The sequence below is a fragment of the Zeugodacus cucurbitae genome, chromosome 6, assembly GCF_028554725.1.
Source record: "Zeugodacus cucurbitae isolate PBARC_wt_2022May chromosome 6, idZeuCucr1.2, whole genome shotgun sequence".
NCBI classification, from domain to species: domain Eukaryota; kingdom Metazoa; phylum Arthropoda; class Insecta; order Diptera; family Tephritidae; genus Zeugodacus; species Zeugodacus cucurbitae.
In genome coordinates, this window is record NC_071671.1 from 62516157 (window position 1) to 62527535 (window position 11379).

General features: G+C 37.5%; 2 protein-coding genes across 2 annotated transcripts; one reads left to right on the forward strand and one right to left on the reverse strand.

Annotated features, from left to right (window-relative positions):
* Positions 1-31: 31 nt before the first annotated feature.
* LOC128922784 (dynein axonemal light chain 4-like) lies at positions 32-1391 on the forward strand. The gene is made up of 3 exons (XM_054234624.1): positions 32-541; positions 681-764; positions 943-1391. The coding sequence occupies exons 1-3, from the start codon at positions 470-472 to the stop codon at positions 1105-1107; spliced, it is 321 nt and encodes a 106-aa protein (XP_054090599.1). The 5' UTR covers positions 32-469; the 3' UTR covers positions 1108-1391.
* LOC128922783 (pre-mRNA-processing-splicing factor 8) lies at positions 1162-11189 on the reverse strand. Its single transcript, XM_054234616.1, has 15 exons — positions 11032-11189; positions 10167-10855; positions 9680-10108; positions 9475-9600; positions 8764-9183; positions 8482-8699; positions 7360-8411; positions 7096-7288; positions 6217-6790; positions 5810-5960; positions 5566-5742; positions 5210-5501; positions 3521-5136; positions 2690-3421; positions 1162-2602 (listed from the first exon to the last, which is right to left on the reverse strand). The coding sequence occupies exons 2-15, from the start codon at positions 10814-10816 to the stop codon at positions 2006-2008; spliced, it is 7227 nt and encodes a 2408-aa protein (XP_054090591.1). The 5' UTR covers positions 10817-10855; positions 11032-11189; the 3' UTR covers positions 1162-2005.
* Between the last annotated feature and the right edge of the window lie 190 nt (positions 11190-11379).

Sequence of the window (11379 nt, forward strand, 5' to 3'; positions counted from 1 at the left end):
CAATAAAAATAACGCATGCGCCGAAATGTTATTGCAATAGTGAGAGAAGAAACCAATTTAAAAATTAGTGGAGTTTCGATAGTAAGAAATATTTAACTGATGTTAGTAAATCTCATGCAGACAAGCGAAAATCAGTTAGGTATTATGCATGGGAGGAAGAGCATACGTATACTATCATAGAAGGGATACAATATTTGTTTCTTTAACATTTTTAATAGAATAAACTATATAATATTTAGCACAGTTATCGTTAATTAAAGTAAATGTTTTGAAGTTCCCTGTTTGTAGTTTCGTTTGAAATTGTGTTAAAAAAGTTTTATGAACTTTTCTAAGACATTCGGATTTCGTTTCGAAACACAACGGTACGACAATATAGATTTACTGCAATAAGCCAACGTTTGGCAATCGAAATTGTATATTTTGGTGTGTTTTTACAAAAACTAGTTGATATTTGCATAACTTTAACGACATGGCTGATGAGGGAGCAAATCCGGAAAAAGAAGCCGACAAGAAAATCGTGCACACATATCCGCTTGTCAAGGTACGCACTATTTGTCAGGCATGAAATAAAAGTAGCATAATTCGCCGTCATCAAAAAAAAAAATAATATTAATAATAATACAAAAGAAGAATCAAAATAAATAGATAATAAATCGAATTGTGTTACGCGATATTTTCAGCATTCGGACATGAACGAAGAAATGCGCACAGAAGCAATTGAAATGAGCATTACAGCTTGTGAAAAATATTCGAGCAATTATGAGGTAAGTTTCAAATAAAACGCGGTGTTTTAAAAATTAGTTTAAATTATCATAATTGTGTGGAACAATATTCGGGGGAACTAGAGATAATCTGCGTTTTTTGTTTATTTTTTATTGTTTGTTTTGACCTATATATGTACATATGAACATATTTATGTATTTTGTTTATTTATGTTAATAGCAAGCGGCACGTGTTATCAAGGAAACCATGGATAAGAAGTTCGGCATTTATTGGCATGTGGTTGTCGGAGAAGGCTTTGGCTTTGAAGTTTCCTACGAAACCAAAAATATTTTATATCTTTTTTTCGGTGGGAATTTAGCAATTTTACTATGGAAATGCTCATAATAACAAACAGCATAAATACAGTTTTGTGTGTACCTAACTAACAGCGTTACTATGCAGAAATTGGGCGATAACGTAATAACATAGAATTGTGTAAAGAAAAAAATAATACTAAATGCCGTGAAGCAATCGGAAAGACGAATGAATATGACTATTTAGGGAACAAATAGGGAAAGTGTATTAAATTTAGTAAAGATGACGACGAAAACAAATGGTTTACATACCCTCGTACCTAAATTATAATAAAAGCTACAATAATAATAAGAAAAAAAAAAACAAAAATAAAACTAAAGAATATAATATGAAACTTAGTGATCACACAAATGCAATACAATAACTAATTGTAAATATTTTTTATACGACTAATGTATTGAAATTTATAAAGGAATATAGAAATAAATTATATGTAATTTAAAATCTATTTTTGTCTAATTGATTACTTTTACATATAAACACTTCAGCTAATTAAGAATGGTAAAAAAGTCGCGTATGTATTGTTAAGCTACAGTATGATGGTGAGCATGTTTTATCAATATTGATTTAGTATACCTAATTTCATGTGCTTATTGAAATAAAAAGAACTATATAAAGTCCATATACCAAAAATAAAATAGAAAGGGCATATATAGCACTTGAATTGATTCCTTTCTTTCACAACAATATAATTAAATATAAGAAAACGGGCCTTTTTTTTTGTAAAACTATTATTTTATTTGTGTAGTGTCCGCTTTATATAACATATATGAAAATATTGACTTTTTCGTTTCTCACTAAAACGTACGTAATTATTATTATAGTTATACCTACACAGCTCAATTACTATAAATGTTCATACCAATGTTGTTGTTAACTATAAATCAGGAAACATAAAACAAATTTGTTGACTTTCTTGTATGACAAACTACGCGAATGCATCCTCACGATCGGCACCTGAGCCATCGCCGGCATCCTCCAAATTGGAGAATAATAAAAAGTGTGAAGGTCGATGTATTTCGTGATAGAATTCCTTAGGATTCGATAATTGCAGTTCATACTTCATGTTCGCATCGTGTCGTACGCCCATAAAGTTATAATTCCAACTACCCTGCGCGGGCACCATGAAAAAGCCGAGGAATTTGTTCGATAGCAACATTTGAACGCGTTCGTAATGCGACGGCAGATAACCCTTGGGATTGTTACCCTTATCTGTGTTTTTGGAACCCCATTCAAAACCGGACGGCGTTAGTTTGTATGCCGTAAGCGAACATGAGCCTGGCGTGAATGAACAAGTGATTACAATGGTCTTTTCACCGTCCCACGAGGCATTTTCCTGCATAATTTTAGCGTGCGTGGTGATATCCTGTGGTGATAGTTGTGGCAACTCATTCGGCTGCGTATGTATCCAACCAAGTGGTTCCATGTCTTTTAGGTACTGATGCGTAGGCAAAGTGTTGGGCAGGTTCAATGTCTGATGTGTGCCCCATTGTGGTGGCATAACAATGCAACGGATTTCTTTAACCTAAGGGATGAAATGGAATTAATAACCAATAAAATATAGATATATAAGAAATTTAGAATTTTTTTAATTGAAGGGAATTGAAATTACCTGCGGATTATCCGGCGGACTCACGCCATACAAGTAACCAGCGATTTGGGCGCGTAAATCGGAAATTGTGACGAACTTTTTCAGTATATTCTTCGGTAAAATATACGTATAACCCGTTTCCTTTATATCGTCCGAACTGACATAAATGTGATTCGTACGCAAATGCAGATTTGTCGCTGATATCGCACGTACACGCCATTCGGTTTTCGAACTAAACGTTTGCGTCTCATAATTCGATGTGGTCGAGGTAATAATTTCATCGCCATGTTTGTTCGTTGTACGCGTTGTCGTCGCTGTGAGTTGATTCTGTTCTTTTGTTTGCTTTTCAATTTCAGCAATTTGTTGACGCTGCGCTGACGGTGCACTGATTTCCATACCCAAAATAATATCACGAATTTCCGATTGTGTTAGCGAGGCCACATTGACGTTATTCTTTTTGCCATAATCGGCCAAAATCAGATCTTTAAGCTGCACTTCCACCTTTATCCACTCCTCGTCGGTGAGTGTTGGCCAGATATGATGCGCCTCAGTTATAGTCGTCTTATCCGGTTTGAGTATGATCTTCGTGCGTTCGGTGTTCACGTGTAGTGCACGTAAAATTAAAATCAAACGACTGAACGCAGTATACGAAGAGATGGTCTTCAACCAATCGTCGTAAAGATTGAAGAGCACCATTTGTGGTTCAGTGGCTTTCAATATAAGATCACCGAATTTTTCCACTTTAAGGCAGGCCTGTTTTCAAAGGGTTTCAAATTATTAATAAAATGTTTATCATTTACAAAAAATGTATATTTTTTCATTAAGTACTCAGATTATGACTGTTTCACTCACCTGGAATGGTAATTGCAGTTCGGAGCCTTTGATCACAATATTCGGGAAATCAAGCAAATGCACTTCCAAGGGATCCAACATGCCCTTACGTGTCACAATGATCTGTTTAGGTTGCTCTTCTACTGGTAGCGAACGAATTAACGCCGCCACTTCTTCGGCTGTCTTCCATTTCGCCAATTGACCCAAACGTTTTTGACCAGCCCATACAGATGTATGAATGATTTTCAAGAACAGTTGACCGGTACGTGGATTGAAAATGAAGATTGCACCGTTAATTGGTTTCGTTGTTAGATTGCCCTCGAATGTTTTGTGTATGGTTACACGATACACATTCGTGTCGTCAACAAACCAAATAATCTGATTCGAAAACAATTCACCGTAATTCTGTGAGCTCAGGTAGGGTTCAGTTGGCTCGGATGAGTAAAGTTGCAGAGCTTTACGTATACGTTCACGTAATACATACAATGCCGGATTGGCCTTCATAATTTTGGCCATAGCCTGTTGTATGAGTGTTTTACAACCCGGGAACCAGTTTCCGTAGGCCGAATGCAAGTTGTACGCCAAATCAATAGCGATGAGCACACCCGTCGGCGAGGGATATATGGACATGTTGTCGGTGGTGTAGTCAAGGAATTTGGCACGTGCATAACGTTCCACATCGTGTGAATCGTAGTCTCCCCAACGTAACTGTATGTCCAACCAATACTTTTGTGTTGTTGTATTGTCCATTGTATCTTTGGTGTCCGCAAGCAGAGACGGTCGTGAAACATTCCATTTATAAGCGGGGAATAGCAGTATATCAGCACAGGACGAATTCATCTTATATGATTTACGTGGATGTATGGTCTCTTTTTGTACAGTCTCAATTTCGAGTGCATCCAATTCCTGATCGAACACTTGACACAAATCCATAACAATGGACTCGTGTATCTTTTGCCACAAGTGAGCACGGAATATTTGAATCAAGGAGATTTTCAATGTTGGAATTTTGCCATGCATAAAAATACCCGTCAAATCAAGTTGTACTTGGAAACCAACGTATACATTAGCACGATTGATGGTAGGTGACCACCAAAGTGTGAAACGACGATTGGGAATCTGATTCAAACCCGAACGCTGAGCATTAGTCAGTTTTTTGTACTTCATTGACTCTTCAAAACCAGATGCCTTCTCCCAGAAAAGTCCCTCCCAAGTAGGGAAGTACGTACCCTTGAAGAGTGTGTGCTCTAGAATACCCTCAACGCCACCCAAAGCTTGTATCATGTCGGTACGGTAGTTATTCAAGTTCCATAATTTACCATCATGCCGCTGATGTGTCCACCAGAATGGATTTTGTTTAAGCACTTGATATTGTTTGAATTCTGTGCGTATTCGCCAGCCCTTATCGTAGGCGAGCGTGTGTCGATCTTTTTGGAAGAGCGTATTTATACGTGGTATACCGCGATCCCAGCTATCTTCCAAGTCTTCCAATGTAAGACGACGATTCTGTGCATTGGCTTCTTGGCGTTTCAATGCATATTCGGCCCACACGCGCTGTGAATCGATAAATTCGCTCTCCCATGGCTGAATATAGCGATATAAATTCGGAATCAATTGATCTTCGTCATGCGACATACCTGTTAAATAGAAGAAAGAAAATTTTTTTCATGAATAAACTGTGTGTGGAATTTATTTTATAGCGGTGCCTACCTGAACGGAAATGTGTAATACCGACATCGGTCTGCTTAGACCAGCGTAAATCCGATTGCGGTATAAGCACGTGACCCATGCTCAACATGCCCAAACCACCCAACTCTTTTGGTGTGTAGAACACCACAGGTGGGAAACGCGAAGGCATTTTGGAGTTGAGACCGATTTTTATACGAGTCTGTATTTTATTTTCACATTTCACCAACAGGTCGAGCAGCTCTTGTGTATTCACAACCGCTTCACGGAAATAGGTCATAAGACCGATAAGCGCAGTATTCCATTTATTAACAATCTGTAGATTAAAAATAATTTTTAAGTAACTTCTTTTTAGTGTAAATGTTATTATTTATTGTCACCTTTGTGAATGTTGTAGAACCAGAAGCCATTAGAATCTGACGCACACGATTATGGAATCGACCTAATGACTCGTCATCCACACGCAGGAAACATTGAGCTGTGCGCTCCTTTGTCACCTCGTTTTGTAAATTCCAGACACCATCGCGATGTGTGAATTCTTCAGTTTGTGTACGACACTGTATAATAATAAAAAATTATATAAAAAATTTACATAAAAAAATATATATTTTTGCAAATTAGTACCTTCGGCAGTATACGACATTCAAAACCGCACATATTGAATAACAGATTTGGATTGTCTTTCGAGTAGACCGATACAAAGGTGTTCTCCCAGTTTATGGTCGTAACGGAACGAGGTAAACGATTCTTAATATCCCAGAAAACGGCACGGCCCCTAAAAGTATATTAAAAAATAAAATAAAATACAAAATATATAAAAATATATGTAAAAAAAAAAATTAAATATACAAAAAAAATATTAATATAAAATAAAAAAATCAATAAATAATACAAAAAAAATTAAGTATATACAAAAAAATTGAAAAATAAAAAAAAAATAATAAAAATATTAAAAAAAATATTGAAAAACAAAATTCAAAAATATGTTAAAAACTTTAATAACAAAATCAAATTAATAACAAGGAACTCACAAATTGACGTCATGTTTCATCAGTCGCATGCGTGCATCGCGGGGCCAGCATTTCTTATTGTTGTAGCCAACAATATTCTCGTTATTTGGATCTGGATGTTCGGTGAGATAACGCTGAATCAGATCACGCGCCTCTTCCGCAGTAAAACGGAAGAATAAATGAATACGATCCACATAACGGCAATACAAACGTATTGGATGTGCGGTTTCGGTAACTGTATCTTGGAACGTGAGGAAGTCGTTTGGCATTTGTGGTGGTCCCGCCATTTCGCTGGCACGATGCAAACCAAGCATTAGCAAATCCAAAACCAAACCATAGTATTGTGTTATAAAGGAAGAGAACTGCAGACCACGGATAATGCCATAACTGTTGGTGTGATTCATGTCTTTGTAGTTAATGACGACGTTATTCTTAGCTGTCATATAATCCGCAATATTATGATCAACTATGAGGCGGAGTAAACGATTCAACAGTGTCAAATCGATTTTTTCATATAGTTTTTCGAAACGCGATTCGAGCAATACATTGCATTCACCCTCGCCTACGTCCCAAACGTCTTGCAGATTGTTGATGCCTTTGAAATGCGAAGTATACAAGTGAGTATTTATTGTAAGTTTTGACGAGTGACAACAAAGATATTTGAGAGAAACTTAAAAAAATTTACTTTCTATGCATATATTATATAAAAAAGTATTTATAACTTCTTTTGTTGAAAAGTAGAAACGCGCGTGCGTGAGGTTTGCAACAAGGGGATTTCAAATGCAAATCACTTTGCTACAAATCACACACACAAACGTCTACACGTGCGCACTTATTGTAAAAAACACACTGATTATAGCATACGAATGCACGACACAGCGGCTCTGGCTATTGACTAACCTTGACACCACTTATAGGCCAACAATGGTGGCGGTTCAGTGTCGCTTGGCTTTATCCATGGCGGGAAGAGCCGACGTTTATCCGCTTCATACCATAAATATTGGTCCAAATATGCATCGGTTATTTTCTCGAGTGGTTCAACATCGTAGACAGGTATCAAATGGCTGTACAAGTCCATAAACTCGATACCAACCTAAACATTTATATAAGAGAAGTAAAAAATAGAGAGACATACGTGAAATTGATATACTTCCGTTGACATACCTCCTTGAATGCACGTTGAGTTAGCAAATGACGCTTAATACGCGACAACGCCTCATGCGGATTATCATAGGCTTGTTCAATGAGTCCCAATTCTTCACGTTGACTTTGATTTAGACGCGATTTTACACTGTATGCTTCCTTAAGGCGCTCCAATGCCAAAATCAGTAGTTTAGTGTCGTGTTTGTATGAGAGCGGTGGGAATGGTATGGGACCAAAGCGTCGTGACTCCAACCAATGCACTGTTGTCGTGTAAATGGCTACAGCTTCTTCGGGTGATATGTATGGACCATCTTTTAAGTAATTATGTTGGCGTTCTTGCTCAGCCTTCAGATATAGACGTGTTAAACGACCCAAGTTTTTCTTACAAACCGTTTTGTCAACTGTAGCGCCGCGACGTATGCGCTCGCGATTGTAGTGCGCAGTGTTAGTCCACCAATCGGCTTTCATTTTAACATAACGCAATATCATATTTTCTATAGGTATTGGCAGGCCGGGTACTTTCCATGGTATATTCGCTTTCCAACAACGCCAAGCTTCGGATAAATGTTGCAAAATTGTACGAGCTTTGTTTTGTTTAATACCCTCCGGCATCATATCAACTATGTCGTGCATTACAGAGGCACGCAACTCCAGATCGAAATGTGATTCGACACGTTGTTTTGTGACAGTCTTCGCGACACCCTTCGAATGACGGCCCTCAAATTGACGCGACAACAAATTGCCCAACCAACGTTCTAACAACGGAGTTATGCCCCGCATGAAGAATAACCAAACACGCCAACCTGGTGCCCAAAAACCACAGCCAGGTCCTTTGCCAACAGGGCCCGTATTGAAGCGATAGTAGATAAGATGTTTCAAATCTTTACACATGCGTATTTGTCTCATTAACTTGTACTTGTAGCGATACATGCCAGATAACTGGCCAACATGTGCGAATATGTACTGTAGCCCATCGGCCAATTGAAAGGCGTCGACATTATTAAGACGATATTGCACATGCGAATCAATGATCAACTTAGTCAAATGCAGGATTTCACGACACAAATGGAAGGCTGTAAATTGAAATGAAGGCATGTGTTGAATTATAAATATGAATGTATATACAATTACAAGAATACCAACCATTGCCGAAACGTGACTTTTTACGTTCTTTTGTTGTTAGTGTTTTCACCGGTTTTAAGTTAAAGTTATAATCCAAATGTAAGTAGTTTAGATTTTTACGATGAATCAATAAATTAAGCATATTATAACCCTGTCGACAAACTTGCAAGCCAGCTTCAACCCAATCTAAGGTAGTGGTTTGGAAAAACTTCGTCGCTTTAAATGAGCGGAACAGATACCTAAAAAACAAATAATTGATAATATTGTATTCCAATTTTTATAACCCAGTTTTTTTTGTCTAACCTTTTCTTCTGCGGTTTTGGTTTGCGATGTTTTAGCGCATTTAATACGTAATATTTCAAAAGCTTCTGATAGCTCACACGCACTTTGACGGGGTGTCCAGGTGGGCAGTGTTCTTTGTACCAACTTTTGACGAGCGGAACGTCTATAGCACGACGAGAACGGCCCGAGCGTAAGTTAAAAGGTCGCGGTGCCCATAACAGTGCTATGCCGTTGGCTGTGTTATCAGTGTAAAGTGGTGTGTCTTGTAGGAAAGGTTGTACTTCATCGGGCAATGAGAAATCTTCGTCATCATCGGGCATCGGCTCTGCAACCTTGGTATTAGCATGACGATGCGAAATCGGATTGATTAGCGGATCAAAGTAAAACGCTGGCAAATCTGGATCTTCAGTTTTAATGTACACAACATTGGGCGTGTGGTACCTAAACAATACAAAAAATTGTAAAATAAAGATGTTTATCGTTGGTTTATCATTAACACTAATAATAATCTGTATGCAACTGTCAGCAGCTGTATGGAGTAAACTTTCTCTTACAGCTTCAACGCAAATCGCACCTCGAAAACTTTTTTTTAAGAAGTCGCTTGAAAGTAGTAATTTTCTTATGAGTTTGGTTTTTTCTACCACCATAGAAGTATGCAGAAATAAAAGCTTTAGTTCTCTGCGTTTTCGAGTGGTTTGTAATATTTAAGGCATAACGAGGTAATTTACTTACCATGAAAGGTGCACGAAATGAGGCATATTGTTGTAAAGGTAGGGAAAAGCAATACGATATTCGGTACGAATAGGTTGGCGTATGATAACCTTATTGATGTCATTAAATTCGTTCCAATCCTCATCACTGTTGAAAACCAATAAAATTTTGAAATTTACAAACAAAAATTATTTTATTATTTATTTTAATCAGTGTTTGAACTTACCCCACGTTGTGATCTTTAATGAGCGGTTCGAATTTTGGTCCGCCTGGTATAGCCATATTAAGCGCTTTGGCGGTAAAGAAACTTTTGGGATCGAAAAGGTAGAAGAAATTGCCATCTACTAAATCAGTGAGCAACTGATTGGCTAAACGATATAAAGTGGCCAATTGCGGCAAAGTCAAATTCCATTTACGATATGTGGATCCATTCACGTATGGTGTGCCCACTAGTGGTCTATGCTCGTAGAACCATTTATACACGGGTCCATCTTCCTCCGGATCTAAATCAATTTGAATGGCTTCCAACGGTTCAACATCTAAAATATTGTCTGCATAGTCTAGAGGCGGTTCCTCGTCATCAAATGGAGGAAAACGCATACGTTTAAAATGGCGTCGATCACGTTTCTCACGACGCATCATAATCCACATGGTTCTAAACAAAAAACATAATTAATATATATATATTTATTTCATGAATATATATCCCTTACCCCCATTGTGCTATATATACTGGCTCAATAACCCAAGGTATTTCATTTACGAAAGTTATAGCACCAGTTATGTGATAAAGAACTTGCACATCACGTATTTGCTCCCAGGGCATTGGCATATTTTCAAGTAGTTTTAAAACTGCATGTGGCATATATTTCAATGCTCCCAAGTATACACGTTTATCATGTCGATATTTTCGTGAGGTCATATCACCATGATCGCGTATAATTTTGCGTATGTGCTCAGGTGGCATATCTTCTTTTTGCGCATCGACAAACCCAAATTTTCGTTTCTCTGCAAATCTTTTCGATTGTAATTGGTGCCATTTCTGCGCTTTTTCTTGTAGCTTCTCCTCGGTAATTATGTCTGGTTTGGGTGTTGGTATTTGGCCGAGTTGTGCTTGGTTGATACCACCAACACTACCACTACCGCCTATACCACTTTGTGGCATACCTGCACTGCCATTTGTTATCGGTACCGGTAAAGGTGCACCCGGAGGAGGAATTTGTTGTATTTGATTTGCCATTTGGTGGGCATGCATTTGAGCTTGCTGCACTTGGGCTGCTGCAGCATATGCCTGTGCCTGCTGCTGCGCCATTATTTGTGCTGCCCAAGCATTAGGCGGTATCATATATGGCGGCAACGACATTTTCGCGTGCCTTTACAATAAACAAATGTGATCACGAAACTGAAAGTAAAAAAAAATTAGCAGATGCGAATATGTGAAAAACTAGTCTACGGATACACAAAACAGTGTGTCGCGACGACAGCAGCCCTCGCTAGACATCGCCGCTTGGTATGCAAATTTTATTTTATGGCAAATTACGTATATATTAAAACAAGCAGTTATAATACTGAGCTTACCCAATTTCTTGCAACTTAAGCTATAGTTTTCACACAATTATAGAATTGAATAACTAATATTTTCCAACAGAACAATAAAAATTTACGAGTGAAATGTGTGAAAACGTTTTCTAATCGAATCGCGGTCAAAGAGTTGCCATCATCATTAACAAATTCACAAGCCGCTGATACAGAATGTCAAAAATGAAACAATGCCAATCGATGGAATTGAAATCGCTTACCACAATAGTGGAATTGAAATAGTATTTAAGTTTTTTTTTTATTTTTAAGTTATATACAGTTAACAGGATTTAAAAGAAAATAAATAAGAAAAAATAAATTCTTTAAAGAATAACAATTTATAAAAAA